The sequence below is a fragment of the Centruroides sculpturatus genome, unplaced genomic scaffold (genome assembly GCF_000671375.1).
Source record: "Centruroides sculpturatus isolate CEXI.00-Female unplaced genomic scaffold, Cexi_2.0 scaffold547, whole genome shotgun sequence".
Taxonomy (NCBI): domain Eukaryota; kingdom Metazoa; phylum Arthropoda; class Arachnida; order Scorpiones; family Buthidae; genus Centruroides; species Centruroides sculpturatus.
Genome location: NW_019384676.1, coordinates 61,220 through 77,156, shown reverse-complemented (window position 1 = coordinate 77,156; position 15,937 = coordinate 61,220). Strand labels below are relative to the sequence as shown.

General features: G+C 32.0%; 1 protein-coding gene across 1 annotated transcript; it reads right to left on the bottom strand.

Moving 5' to 3' along the window:
- Nucleotides 1–454: 454 nt before the first annotated feature.
- Nucleotides 455–15,796, bottom strand: LOC111626839 (HAUS augmin-like complex subunit 1). Its single transcript, XM_023370356.1, has 8 exons — nt 15,708–15,796; nt 15,425–15,602; nt 11,217–11,340; nt 11,002–11,136; nt 10,812–10,935; nt 1,694–1,759; nt 1,363–1,434; nt 455–672 (listed from the first exon to the last, which is right to left on the bottom strand). Exons 1-8 carry the CDS (start codon nt 15,732–15,734, stop codon nt 556–558), a joined length of 843 nt encoding a protein of 280 aa, XP_023226124.1. The 5' UTR covers nt 15,735–15,796; the 3' UTR covers nt 455–555.
- Nucleotides 15,797–15,937: the final 141 nt, after the last annotated feature.

Below are 15,937 nucleotides of genomic sequence, written 5' to 3'. Positions count from 1 at the left end.
TAAGTCGAGTAATTTTAATAAACGGCATTACTTTGAGTTGTAAATTATTTCTCTCCTCCGACGTCGATGATTGTTTGAATATCGTATTTAATAAAATGGTTGTGATATAGCATTTTAAGCAAAGATGCATTAAAAAAAAAGCATTTTACACACACAAAATAAAAAGAAAATTATATATATCTATATATATATATATATATATAGCCTATTGTCTTCAGCCATGTTGCCTATTGTACATTTTTTAATTCATTTATTTATTTTTATATAAATGTCATATTGTTTTTACGTTACATCACGTTTCTAGATTGTCGAGAAGTCGATTGATTTCACGAGTGGCATTTGATTGTTCTGTGTAAAATGCTGATTTCTAGTTATGTATAAAATATAAAGAAGAGAGAGAGGAAAAAAAAAGGGAAACAAATTTTAAATATTATAAAATAGTTTAAATTTTATAATTATTTATTTGTGAACTTTGAATTATAGCAAAATGTGTCATAAAATAAAGATCTTTACAGCTTTCCAGTTACTGTCTCCGGTGTTTGTTTTTTTATTAATTTAAATGACGGGATGCAATTTTGGGATGATGCTTTCCACTCTTGACGAGAATTCTCTCTCGAGTTTTTCCAGTTCCATTTCTGCTTCAGCAATTTTTACTCTCGCCAAGTCTTCGTTCTGATACAAACCGTTGTTTAGATTAAAAAATGATTAAGATAACATTTACAGGGTGGCCCAAAATACACCTACCAAGTTTAATGGTGAGTGTGACAAATCTTAAACTTCTTTCAGAATCAATGTATTTGCTCTCAACTTCAACATTCGTACTACTCGGATAACTTCTTCTCCAAAAGTCTAAGAACTTATTTATATTTCCAGTGTCTAGCAAGTGAGAGAACGAATATTAAACTGGAAAATTAGCATCAGAGCATCAATGTATTTTATATTCACAAGTGAGCAAACAAGCAAATAGCTTACACGTCATTACACAGTTATAAAGATGGTGCGGTAGTAGGCTACGCTCAATCACTGGGTCGATTCAGTGACCAAGCATTAACTTAAATTTTAATTCACTCACTCATTAGATGTTGAAAGTATAAATAAGCTCTAAGTATTTCAAGAATAAAGTGTACTGACCATGGATATAAACATGAAGAATCCAAATCAGGAGCATAAACAGGTCAGTCAATTCTATTTTATGGTGCTTTCCGTGATGCAAAAATCATTGAAGTTTGACAGCAAACACATTGTTGAGCGAATGTTCAAATATCAGGAAGATTAATACATCGTGGCAAACTTTGTCGATCGTATTATTTAGGTACAACAACTTAGTAGGTAATTTTGAGCACCCTTTAAAATTATACTTACTGCCGGAAGATTGGCCATGCATTGCAGCTTCATCTGAACGGTATTCAATTTCTCCTTCATTTCTTTTATCGACTGTAATTGATATTTATTATCAATTGAACAATATTTTAACCTTATTGTATAGGGTGTCTAAAAAGTTATTGTGCAGAGGGAAATTTATAATGACATTAAACATATGAGACCTACAAGTCGTCCATTTGATACTAGTTGATCAATTGACTATACTGGATCGCGCACAATTTGCAGGTCTCATATCTTTAATGTCATTACAAATTTCTCACCGCGCAGTAACTTTTCGGACACCCCGTATTTAAAATATCTTTAACATTACCTCAGACTTCTTGACAAGAGTACTGTGATAAATATTTGGATCAATCTGCATCTTCTGTAGATATTTCTGTAAGAAAATTTATTTACCGATAAGCAAAAACAGTTTCTTTTTAATTCCAAAATGGCAAAACATGTTTGCTTCAATACAAGATATGATAAATTTCATAACAAAAGCGAAATAAAATAACCCAGAAAAAGATATAACGTGATGACCGAACGTTAAATCAAATCAAAGAGACGAAAGAATATTTCGCTATTATCGTTTATTGTATAAACTTTGTTTTGAGTTTTAGAGGAGGAACAAAATGAGATTCTATCAGTTTGATTTCAATAAAATTCAATTTTGTACAGTTACAGTATGAAGAATTTGATTTCCTATGACTTTGAATGTTATCCAAACTATAACAACACACAATTTGTTATGCCGTAAACTTCAACAGGAAATCACAATAATAAAATATACCGTTACTGAAAACTGAAAGTATATTGCAGACATGACTGTCTGTCTGTTTTAATTTTAAAATATTTGAAGCACTGTCACTTTCGTTACATACAAAAAGTTATCTGGAATATTTATAAAGAAGAAAAGATCTATTTAAAAAGAAACTTCATATGTTGATCAGAAACTCAATAATTTTACCCTTTCTTATTTCTTAATCTAATCAGTTAGGGTGGCAGCCTGATGTTCTGCAGGACTTGGGATTGAATCTGATCAGAACAAACATCCCATGGATTTTTCATGAGGTGGTCTGTCCCATTATGAGCTTGCTTAAATAGAAATAGGGACACCCTCTTACAAGGAAACTGTTGGAGTGTCTTCTCATAAATTTTAATAATATTTAGTTAATAATTACGTTAAAAGTATGCAAACTCTATTTTAAATTTGTAGCATTCACTAAAAGTGTTGATCAGAGTTATTAGCAATCAAATGTTGCACTACTTTATAGTAGTTTAACACAATTACACAAATTTTTAGAAGTGAAAGGGTCGCGGAGGAAGACTGCGATATTACATTTAAGAATAAATAATGGAATTTTCAAAAATGGGAGAAGAATTAATCAAATTTAGTTAATAATTATGTTAAAAGTATACAAAATTTTATTAATTCTTCAACCATTTTTGAAAATTCCAGAATTTATTCTAAATGTAATATTGCCATCTTTCTCCGCGACCCTTTCACTTCTAAAAATTTGCATAATAGTGTTCAACTACTATAAAGTAGTGCAACATTTGATTGTTAATAACTCTGATCAACACTTTTAGTGAATGCTACAGATTTAAAATAGAGTTTGTATACTTTTAACGTAATTATTAACTAAATTTTATTAAAATTTATTAGAAGACACTCCGACAGTTCCCTTGTTAGTGCTTTTATCCTTTTGTAGGTATGGTCACGGCCATTGAGAGGGGAAGCTAGGCATTTTACTACGAAGCCAGAGGAAACTTAGGAGGTGCTGTAGTGGTCATTCACAGACACTTTCCATACTGGTTCCAACATGTTAATTTTTCCTAATAAATGTACTGTACCTGCTGAAACCGGTACGGAATGTGTCTGTGAGTGATTACATTATTTTCCAGCTTTTGCAGTGTTTTAAGTGGCCATAATGGTTCCTACCTCTATAAATATATGTTACTTTCACTAACTAAAAATAAAATCTTTAAGACTGCTATTTATTAATAAAGAAACATTCTCTATGTATTTCATTTGTTCAAAAATGGCAAAAAAGTCAGCTAAGGAACTAAGAGAGCCCATTCTACTTCTGGATCCCATATCAAGCTTTCAATAGTCCTCTGAACAGTGATATTCTTTTAAGTACAATACTCACAATAAAGAAAAACATTCTTAATTCTTAGTCAAATGTGCCAACAAAATATACATGTGTGAAATATTACACAACTGTCAAACAAAAGCTTATAACTTCAACAGGAAAACAATGGCAGCAAAACAAAATGGGTACATTCCAGCATGTGTCAGTCTCTGCCACAACCGATGCATTGGCGAATGGTTTAAAAAGCTATTGCTGGAACATCTGGCAACCCACCAAGATGGCAGAAGCAAATGGCACTATATTGGCAGTAGCAGACTTAACTTTGGGTTAATACCAAGGGCAAATTCTCTGGGCTTGCTTAGCATGCACTGCATGCTTAAGAGAAACTTTTGACTGTCAATATAATTTTTAAATGAGAACAAATATGCCAATAATAATTTATTCTAAACTCTTTTATCATTGGCAACTAGCAGCTGTCCGTTTTAAGTCAGTGCAATGCTTGCAGGAACTTGATTGCTTGCTCGTGTGGAGGTTTGCCGCAGCAGACAAGTGCGCACGCACAACATCATTCAAAGCATTTAACATGGCCGGATTATATCGAAAGCTTGCAGTACCCAGTCAGCATACATGTATTGTATACAGGAGAGGATCTACATAGAGACTAATACGGTTTAATCCCTGGGCCCCCAGTGTCAAGAGCACATACAAATTGAATTATCATAAATTTTTAATACTTTTTCGTTATATTTCACGTATTTCATGTGTAGATATAATGGACTTTATAATAGTCAATACTTTTTTTATTCACACCAAATAACATTTCTGTCTATTGCTTAGTGCTAGAGATAGGCTCATTATTCTTATTATAAGTAAGATGAATAGTAAAACTGGTGTTAATAACGTAACAAGCCATACTCTTTCATCAGAGCTTACCATATCTACAGCCCAATGAGTGTATCAGTTGCTCACTGATAAACTCGGTGAACATTGAAACACATTTTATTAATAATGCATTGCGGTTTACTATCTTACTTTAGGCTTTGGTCAGTAAAGCCATGTAAATATATATATAAACAGCTTGCAAAAATTGATATGGTTCAAAAAAAGGAAGATTGTAATTCAAATTTACTGAACTGTTTAAAAATTGGATTTCTTAATGGAATGCCATTCCAAAGTCTTTTTCATATATTTTTTTTATTCTGTATTTAAAAGTCTGTTCTAATTACAATCTGGACTTGAATGTTGCAGGTTAGAACCCAACAAGGACCATCTAAGATGGTCGAGAACATTTGTTTGCCTATTAAACTGTTTCCGTTGCTGGATTTTTGGTGTTGATATATTTATTTCTGAGCTACGTCCAGTTTTACAAGCTGTTTATTTATGAATAATATATTCTTTTTGTTTAAAAAATTTCTTTTAAACATTTCAAGAGAACGTTATTCAAAAATTTATTATAATAGATTAAATTTTTTATACTACTTTCAAGAAGAGAAAATTAAATTTCAAATTTAAATATATATTCAATATTAAAGCATCGTTCACTCACATCGTGTACTGCCTATTGCCCTTATAATCATTATAAAGTGTTATTGTATTACTAAAAAAATCAATTGTCTACAAGATTCTAAAAATAATTTAAGCTATAAACCTCATAAAGTATTAATACGGGAAGCTTGTAAGTCGACTTTAATATCGAGAAGTTTTTTAAATGTTTACTAAAAGATTCATATAACATTCCGTAAATAATTTTTATTAAAGTTTACATTTAAATTTTGAGGAAAGTATATATGATACTCTAGTCCAACTTTATATATTGATATCAGACAGTAATAGAGAAGGAGTAAAAAAAAAAAAAAAACAGAGAAGATGGGAGGACGAAGAGAAAGAGGAGGAGGAGAAAGAGGAAGAAGAGGAGGAAGAGAAAGAGGTGGAGGAGAAGAAAGAGGAAGAGATGGAGGAGGAGAAAAAGGAAGAGGGGAGGAGGAGAAGAAAGAGGAAGAAGAGGAGGAGGAGGAGGAGAAAGAGGAAGAAGAAAGAGGAGGAGAAAGAGGAAGTAGAGAAAGAGGTGGAGGAGGAGAAAAAGGAAGAAGAAAGAGGAGGAGAAAGAGGAAGAAGAGGAGGAGGAGAAAGAGGAAGAAGTGAAAATAAAAGAAAAGAAAGAAACAAAACTGTTCCTAATTACTTTGAAAACATTTTAAAACATATTGATAAATAAAAGTTAATAATAATAAAGATTCACTCGGGGATTAAAAATAATACATATTAATTCCATTTACAAACTAAACAAAACATGTTTAATTACTGTAAACAATTTTTTGCAGAAGAAAATTTAATTGTTTAGCAGTATTGTAATTAAAAAAACAAGAAAAAAGAGAATGAAATTAATAACATTGTAAGTAATGAAACATAGTAAGAGAGATGGAATTAAAATTTAAAAACTTTTATATAAATATATTTAAATTCCAAATTTAATTACATTTCTCTTTATTTTTAAGATAAAGATATACAAAAAAAAGAAAAGAAAAAGAAAGAAAGAAACATGCTTGAAAAATTACTTTCGAGTATGCAAACAGAATTTTTGTTTATTTTAAGAAATAACAGAAATTAATAGAATGCATTAAAGTAAAATATATAGTTTACATTCATTTCCGTGATTAACATTCCAAAATATCTAACTATAATTATGGAACTAGTACAACAAATATTTTTGTATATTTTTTCCCCTGCATTTTTATATTAATTAAGATTGATTAAAAGATGCAAATAATAAACTGGCGCATGGCAAGGTATCTAGCTAGTTGCATTACATCCGTTACATGTGATCCTGATTCACAACAGAGTCGGCCAGTAGACGCAAATAAATGGAGAACAGCAGGACATTGTTTCCCATTCCTGTGGTATTTTTTTTAACAACCCCATTATGAATTTAACCAATGAGTTACTGAGTGGTGAGGGACGAAGCCTGACATGTCTGGAGGGCCACCCCAAAATATTCCTGGATTTTTCGACCCATCCAAATTCAATCCCAGGTCGAGTGGTATGGTGTTGAACCACTCTACTATTGGGCCATTGGTTGATATATAGTAATTAAAACATTTAATATTTTAATTACTAGTGATTAATAATTTTTAGTTTGTTTTCAGATAGTTTTGGTAAATGATCAAATTGCCTTATCTATAGAAAATTCTATACAAAACAAAGAATCTGCATACTTTTTAAACCTTTTTGATAATTCTAAATTATCATATTGCATAGTAACCTTAACTTATATGCAGTTTCAACCTGCAATCGAGTTGACCTGGTGTCGAGAAATAAAGCCTGGCATATCAAATTAGACTAGCTATAAAAAATTCTTATGGTTCTGACTTGGATTCTTCAAAGTGCAAGCGGATATTTCCGACAACTTTGGCCATCTCAATGGCAATTTTTCTTGATAAATAATATTGAAAAGTCACGGGAAAAAACAAAGTTTTATTCGTAACTCCTTACCAGATTTTTCTTTTTGAGAAAATAAATCTTGATTTTTTTTTGGTAAAAGATCTGAAATGTTATTTCTAGTAGCAGCTTTATAAATCATATGAGAAAGTTTGCTTTATAACAGAAGATAGAAATTGGCAGCTTTCTAATTCATCTAAACAGAAATAAAAATTTGTTGGTCAAAAATATGCTGGAGTTTTTAATTAAATATCTGCATGTGTGCGTGCATATGTATACTTTAAATTTTAACATTTTCCGAATATTTTTCGGTCTCTTTCCATATTGGGCGCATTAGTTGCCTTTATTAAGCCTATTGCGAGTTTAACCACACTCACAATAGAGCAGCTGGAAAACAGGAAATGAGATCCAACATATCCTAGACAGACCACTCCAGAAAAATTCTGAAGGAAGTTAGTATTTTAGTGACACATCAAAAAAGAAGTAAACATTTTATTAAATACAAACAAAGATAATATAAATTTACCTCTAAATGTTTTAATTCTTTATCGTATTCTTTGACTTTTGACTTTAAAAACGAAGAATATTTCTTGTTATTGTGAATTTCGGGAAGATTATCTTGCCACCACTTCTCAGCTTCTTGAAGCTCTCTGAGTCGGAAATTACAATTTTACACTCGTTACTATCGGAAAAGATTTCAAAAATATTAACTGTACCTTTCTAACTGCTGTAGCTTCTGTTGCATTGCTATGGAATCGGAAGATAATTTTCCTGAAATTTTGGATTCGTCTTTACGAGTCTCGGAAATTTTTGCAGTCTCTTCGAAAATCCTTTCCATTTCATGTATAAAACTACAAAAAATGTTTAATATATAATTATACATGTAAATAATATTTATATGCTTTTATATTATTGAAATGCTTCTCCGTACCTGCTAAGAGATGTATTTTTTAAGTTAAGAACACTTGCAACCAATGCTAGTCCAGAAATATCTGAGTGTAGTTGAGTGTGGAGGTTAATTTTAACTTGTTGAAGGATTTTCGAAAGTTTTTCGGCTGCCAAAAAATCAAAATTCTTATTATTAAAACACGATGAGTTGATATAAATGGAACTAAATACAGGGCACATAGTAAAGTCCTTATAAACCAAGATGTAGTAATATACAACATGACAAAAAATTTCCTTGTTGCAAATGAAAGCATATACATCAAGTCTTTAACAGTATCTTAATCTTTCAATATGTAATTCTCCAAACATTAATGTGTTAAATGTTCATTCATGCCATACCTTCTCTAGCACATATCCATCAGTCTGGGAGATAGCTGACATATACTGGAGAAAATATAATGTAAATTTATCACATTGACATGTTCAGATTGACACACAGAGTCCATATTGAGGGATTTAAGATACTATTCAAAACTTATTGAATGCAAACAAACATTTTTATCACAGAAATTATGCAGTTAATCTGAAGTAAAATATGTAAGTTGTCAACATCACTTTGACTCGACAGTGGTTCTAGATATGATCAGATTGTGCAGCCAAACAGAATATCAAGAGGCAATGAATTCAAAATTTACACTACAGTTGTCCCTTGATAGTCCGACGTTTTTTAATCCGACATGCTCAGTAGTCCAACACACCTCCCATCAAGGTACCCGTCCCCGTTACGTGTCTGCTTGCACAGAAGCATGTCGCAATGTGAATCTCCCCATCCAATTCTTACTTGATGACACACATTTCGTGTGTTTTATGTGAGCAGTTCTGTTCAAACAGTTGGAGTAGAGAATATTGTAAGTTACTGCTAGCAAAACAATGCAAAATATGTAATTATTTTCGGTAATCTGGACACTTTTGGTAATCCGACACCCCTTTGGTCCCATACCTGTCGGATTATCAAGGGACAACTGTATTTATATTGGGTACAATCCAGTATGCATCAGTCTCAACCACAATCGATGCACTGGTGAGCAGTTTAATAAACTTTTACTGAAATATTGCAATCTAACAAGACGGCATTTGCAGACTTATTTTGTCAAAAATAACTTATCAATAGTAAAAATGGTGATAATTATATAACTGTCATATTGCATTCATTACAACTCACCATATCCACAGCCTAACGACTTCACTAGTATAGCAACTGATGTACCGACGAAGTCAGCAGTAAAAATCTAAATGTATTTTAGTGCATTGCAGTTTGTCGATGCATACTGGAATGTATCCACCAATTAGCAAGCCTGCGCACACTAAAATTTCTTGCACATTACGTATATAAATCTAGATCCTGTATTGTTGACTAACCACATACAAAATTCACATATACTAAATACATGTTAAGGTATCTCCTTAAGCACAATTCTGATTAAAGCTGCTTTCCTTGCAGCAGAAATTTAAAAAAAAATTTCAATTTACCCTGTATTTTAATACAAAAACATTATCTTTGTCCTCGACAGCATTCGTTTTTATGTAATAAGTTATGGAATTTTATTTTTATACAGTCGACCCCCATAACACTGTTGATAATTCCGTTTTATATGAATTCCATGTTGTACGAGTCACTTACATTTTACAAATACGTGTGTCGGGCTGTGAACGGTTCACACATTTGTAAAATCTAAGTGACTCGTACAACATGGAATTCATATAAAACGGAATTATCAACAGTGTTATGGGGGTCGACTGTATAAAAATAAAATTCCATAACTTATTACATAAAAACGAATGCTGTCGAGGACAAAGATAATGTTTTTGTATTAAAATACAGGGTAAATTGAAATTTTTTTTTAAATTTCTGCTGCAAGGAAAGCAGCTTTAATCAGAATTGTGCTTAAGGAGATACCTTAACATGTATTTAGTATATGTGAATTTTGTATGTGGTTAGTCAACAATACAGGATCTAGATTTATATACGTAATGTGCAAGAAATTTTAGTGTGCGCAGGCTTGCTAATTGGTGGATACATTCCAGTATGCATCGACAAACTGCAATGCACTAAAATACATTTAGATTTTTACTGCTGACTTCGTCGGTACATCAGTTGCTATACTAGTGAAGTCGTTAGGCTGTGGATATGGTGAGTTGTAATGAATGCAATATGACAGTTATATAATTATCACCATTTTTACTATTGATAAGTTATTTTTGACAAAATAAGTCTGCAAATGCCGTCTTGTTAGATTGCAATATTTCAGTAAAAGTTTATTAAACTGCTCACCAGTGCATCGATTGTGGTTGAGACTGATGCATACTGGATTGTACCCAATATAAATACAGTTGTCCCTTGATAATCCGACAGGTATGGGACCAAAGGGGTGTCGGATTACCAAAAGTGTCCAGATTACCGAAAATAATTACATATTTTGCATTGTTTTGCTAGCAGTAACTTACAATATTCTCTACTCCAACTGTTTGAACAGAACTGCTCACATAAAACACACGAAATGTGTGTCATCAAGTAAGAATTGGATGGGGAGATTCACATTGCGACATGCTTCTGTGCAAGCAGACACGTAACGGGGACGGGTACCTTGACGGGAGGTGCGNTCTATACAAAACAAAGAATCTGCATACTTTTTAAACCTTTTTGATAATTCTAAATTATCATATTGCATAGTAACCTTAACTTATATGCAGTTTCAACCTGCAATCGAGTTGACCTGGTGTCGAGAAATAAAGCCTGGCATATCAAATTAGACTAGCTATAAAAAATTCTTATGGTTCTGACTTGGATTCTTCAAAGTGCAAGCGGATATTTCCGACAACTTTGGCCATCTCAATGGCAATTTTTCTTGATAAATAATATTGAAAAGTCACGGGAAAAAACAAAGTTTTATTCGTAACTCCTTACCAGATTTTTCTTTTCGAGAAAAATAATTTTATTAAATACAAACAAAGAAAATATAAATTTACCTCTAAATGATTTAATTCTTTATCGTATTCTTTGACTTTTGACTTTAAAAACGAAGAATATTTCTTGTTATTGTGAATTTCGGGAAGATTATCTTGCCACCACTTCTCAGCTTCTTGAAGCTCTCTGAGTCGGAAATTACAATTTTACACTCGTTACTATCGGAAAAGATTTCAAAAATATTAACTGTACCTTTCTAACTGCTGTAGCTTCTGTTGCATTGCTATGGAATCGGAAGATAATTTTCCTGAAATTTTGGATTCGTCTTTACGAGTCTCGGAAATTTTTGCAGTCTCTTCGAAAATCCTTTCCATTTCATGTATAAAACTACAAAAAATGTTTAATATATAATTATACATGTAAATAATATTTATATGCTTTTATATTATTGAAATGCTTCTCCGTACCTGCTAAGAGATGTATTTTTTAAGTTAAGAACACTTGCAACCAATGCTAGTCCAGAAATATCTGAGTGTAGTTGAGTGTGGAGGTTAATTTTAACTTGTTGAAGGATTTTCGAAAGTTTTTCGGCTGCCAAAAATCAAAATTCTTATTATTAAAACACGATGAGTTGATATAAATGGAACTAAATACAGGGCACATAGTAAAGTCCTTATAAACCAAGATGTAGTAATATACAACATGACAAAAAATTTCCTTGTTGCAAATGAAAGCATATACATCAAGTCTTTAACAGTATCTTAATCTTTCAATATGTAATTCTCCAAACATTAATGTGTTAAATGTTCATTCATGCCATACCTTCTCTAGCACATATCCATCAGTCTGGGAGATAGCTGACATATACTGGAGAAAATATAATGTAAATTTATCACATTGACATGTTCAGATTGACATACAGAGTCCATGTCTTAATTACTTCGGAAAGTTTCAATGTGAGTAAATAACATAAGCTAGATACTTAGATAATTAATTATATTCAAAACACTCGGTAAATATTTTGTATCTTTCCATCCTGTGGGTAATAAGAGGACCTTTTTCATCCTGTGTGTAATAAGAGGAACCACTTGTTTGTTCCCATTGTGGGCCTGGCCAAACCCACAGTGGAAACAAACAAGTGGTGAGAGGTGGAGCAACCAGATTAATATGATACGAAGGTAGGTATTGTACATTGGGGGTCGGCAACCTTTTTGTTACTAAAGGTGCAGTAAAAATTTTTAAAATGATGAAAAGTGCATAGTTTAATTTTTGAAAAAATAATCATAATTCTAGTGGGCATGTCTGATATGCGCCACATTGCTGACCCCTGCCATACATTATAAAAAACAAACATTATTTTGTTTTGCTTACCGATCATTTGCAATATTTAAACCAGATTAGTGTGAAATAGTATTGCATAAGTCAAATTAATTTATTTGATTAAGTTATGCATAGAATGCTTTTATCTTAATAGTTTGATTAAAGCATTTATATCTATAGAGTCAAACCTTATGGCAGACATGGCCAACATACAGCCCACGGGCCAGATCCGGCCCGTCTAATGAATTTACATGGCCCACAATTAATCTTTCAATATTAGCTACTCAAGTCCGAATAGCTCGATGAAAAATTCGGATGCCTAAAAGAAAAGAAAAAAAAAAAGTCAACAACTCACTGTGCATTTAGAGTTAACGCTCCATTACAAATCTCCTAAGTACAGTGTAGAATGTTGATACAGCATGATAATGTGAAAAATGTATCTGTAATCTCTATCTACAATTTAGTCTCTATTGGGTGACACCACAATGAGATCTCACACCACCTCAAAATCTTCCTAGGGCAGCCTCTGGTTCGGCCCGTGAAAAAAGTTTTCTTTCCAACTCGACCCGGGGGCAAAAACTGTTGGCCACCCCTGCCTTATGGTATAAATGCAGCTGTGAATGAGGTGGTTGGGACCTTACCATGTCTATAGATAATACNATACATTTTATAATAAATTTTATTCATTTTAAGAAGCGATTCGTAAAAAGATAAAGAAAATAAGAAGATAAATGGCGGATTTTTATAAATTACTGTATTATAGAAATTAACTAAAATTGATACCACATTAACTGAGTGGTGGTTACGGTAAATGTTTACCTCTCTGGGGACACTGAATCAAATCCAAATGGACAAATCTTTTGGGAATGGTCCACCCGAATATTTTAGGTCCCGTCCCTCAACACGGCCATCACACTGTGGGTTTGTCCAAGCTTAAATGAGCTTGCTAAAAAGGCCTTTTTAGTCTCCATAGGAAAGAGAGGGTTAAAAAAAAGAACAGAGAGGCGATCTCGTTTATCTATTCATATAGCAAATATCAATCAACTACTGCTAATAAATACAATATGTATTAAATATTGTCTGTGGCCATTTGCTAAATGAGTTTGACGGCTGCATGAATTTAAGCATCCTCTTGTAATTCTGTCCCGATAAAAAGAGGTGCCGAAAACTGGTGATTAATCTGTGCTATATTTAAGTAATGAGTGCTAAATATTATTATTATTTTATCTGTATTTCTCCCTCTGGTAAGGATGCTTTCCTAAATCAGTAATAAGAATTGTTTTATATAAATGAAATAAATGCAAATACTACCAACTAAATAAATAACCAGAAATTGTTAAATTTTCTGGGCTATTTTTATAAAAGTAACTCAGATCAATCTAGACCCAAGATTCTCGAGTTTCTCGTTATTATTAAAAAGACCTGTTTCTAACAATAGGTTTTCTTTTCAATTTTATGATAATTTACATTAAAGTTTTAAACATCACATGACACTCTCATCACAGTTTTTATGTTGCTACTCATGTACATAGGGAATAAGAACAATATTAAAACTAGCTGATTTATTGTAGACCTGTAAAACGAGATCTTAATGCATGGTTTACATATAATACATACTTTAATAGAAGCATTTAAATAATTTAATGACAGATAATAGGTATTTTTATCATTCTTATAAATTGAAGGTTTACAAATTCAACCTTTGTGCCTCGATATGCTAGATAGTTAAAATGGTTAAAGCATCGGCCTACTGCCCTGGGAAACTCAGAATCAAATCCGAGTGGCAACATCAGGAAGTTCTGTCCTGGATGTGTTAGGCCCCATCTTTCATGTGTGAGCATGGAAAAAAAGATCCTCTTATAAACTTCTTTATTTAGTAAAATCATCTGTTTTGTTAATTATTCTAAATAAATATGATAAAAAAACGTGTGTAATTCTAAAGTTTGTAATATTCTTTACTCGTATGTGTAATCATTTCTATTTGTGTAGACATGATAATTAGATAGCAATCAAAAATGTTGAACTCAGCAAATAATTTTTCTGTAATGAGATGGTAAAAATGTCTTAATTACATAGAAATAGATAAATAAATAAAACTCACGCCAAAATTGTATAGCCTTCTTGATAAAAAGCACTGAGTTCAGCGTTAATACGCTGAACTCAGTGCTTTATCAAGAAGGCTGTATAGAGTCTGTTCTCTTTGACATATTTTGATGAAATATAGGTTAGATGGACCATGGGAAACAGGAAAATGCAAAAAAAAATTAATTTAAATTTCTACCACTAGGTGAAAAATGGTGCATGAAGAACAAGAAACACAAAATGGANACCCACAGTGGAAACAAACAAGTGGTGAGAGGTGGAGCAACCAGATTAATATGATACAAAGGTAGGTATTGTACATTGGGGGTCGGTAACCTTTTTGTTACTAAAGGTGCAGTAAAAATTTTTAAAATGATGAAAAGTGCATAGTTTAATTTTTGAAAAAATAATCATAATTCTAGTGGGCATGTCTGATATGCGCCACATTGCTGACCCCTGCCATACATTATAAAAAACAAACATTATTTTGTTTTGCTTACCGATCATTTGCAATATTTAAACCAGATTAGTGTGAAATAGTATTGCATAAGTCAAATTAATTTATTTGATTAAGTTATACATAGAATGCTTTTATCTTAATAGTTTGATTAAAGCATTTATATCTATAGAGTCAAACCTTATGGCAGACATGGCCAACATACAGCCCACGGGCCAGATCCGGCCCGTCTAATGAATTTACATGGCCCACAATTAATCTTTCAATATTAGCTACTCAAGTCCGAATAGCTCGATGAAAAATTCGGATGCCTAAAAGAAAAGAAAAAAAAAAAGTCAACAACTCACTGTGCATTTAGAGTTAACGCTCCATTACAAATCTCCTAAGTACAGTGTAGAATGTTGATACAGCATGATAATGTGAAAAATGTATCTGTAATCTCTATCTACAATTTAGTCTCTATAGGGTGACACCACAATGAGATCTCACACCACCTCAAAATCTTCCTAGGGCAGCCTCTGGTTCGGCCCGTGAAAAAAGTTTTCTTTCCAACTCGACCCGGGGGCAAAAACTGTTGGCCACCCCTGCCTTATGGTATAAATGCAGCTGTGAATGAGGTGGTTGGGACCTTACCATGTCTATAGATAATACCTATAGGAGTAAGAAATTCAAAGGAACTGATGTAATTCTTCACAAGATATAACCTCCAAAATCAGCCTATCTGGAAATTTGGACCTTCAAAGAGTGTGGTACCCAAATCCTCATTCAGAACTGCACTTTTACCCGCTTATGATAGAAAAATACATACATATTTACCAGTTATATTGTATTCTGCAGCAGAATTCTTCAAATAGTTCATAATTATCTGGGAATGTTTTTCTTTCTCTTGATAGCGAGTCATTATAGAAGCAAGAATGTTTAAAGTCCTGTTATTAATTTCAAATGTTGGTATATTTTCATTTTGATAAATAATTTTCAACCAGTTATGAATCTCCTATGGAAAGAAAGACAAATGTTAATTTTTCTTATCTATACACAAATAATACTTGAATTATAATTAAATTTGAATCTATAATTATAAATAATTCCGATTTCTCACTTGTATTTGTATTACATTAGAGCTCATGGTTTCAATTTATAAACAAGCTATCACGTTGCCTCTATAAAATCAAATTCAAATATTTGCGATAGAAGCACCATTTGTGTCAAAATTAAATAATAAAATAATAAATTACATTTTTTTAAATATATATAGTTTGTAAATTATTATTACTAATAAAGATAAAGAAATTTACAAAGAGTTAGCAAATTTATTTATATTTGTTTATA

Coding starts and splice junctions, on each gene's coding strand:
- LOC111626839 (XM_023370356.1), bottom strand. CDS start 15,734: ATGAGCTCTAATGTAATACAAATACAA. Junction 10,936..11,001: donor AAGCTACAGCAGTTAGAAAG/GTACAGTTAATA, acceptor TTTCCGACTCAG/AGAGCTTCAAGAAGCTGAGA. Junction 1,760..10,811: donor AAGAATTAAATCATTTAGAG/GTAAATTTATAT, acceptor ATTTTCTTACAG/AAATATCTACAGAAGATGCA.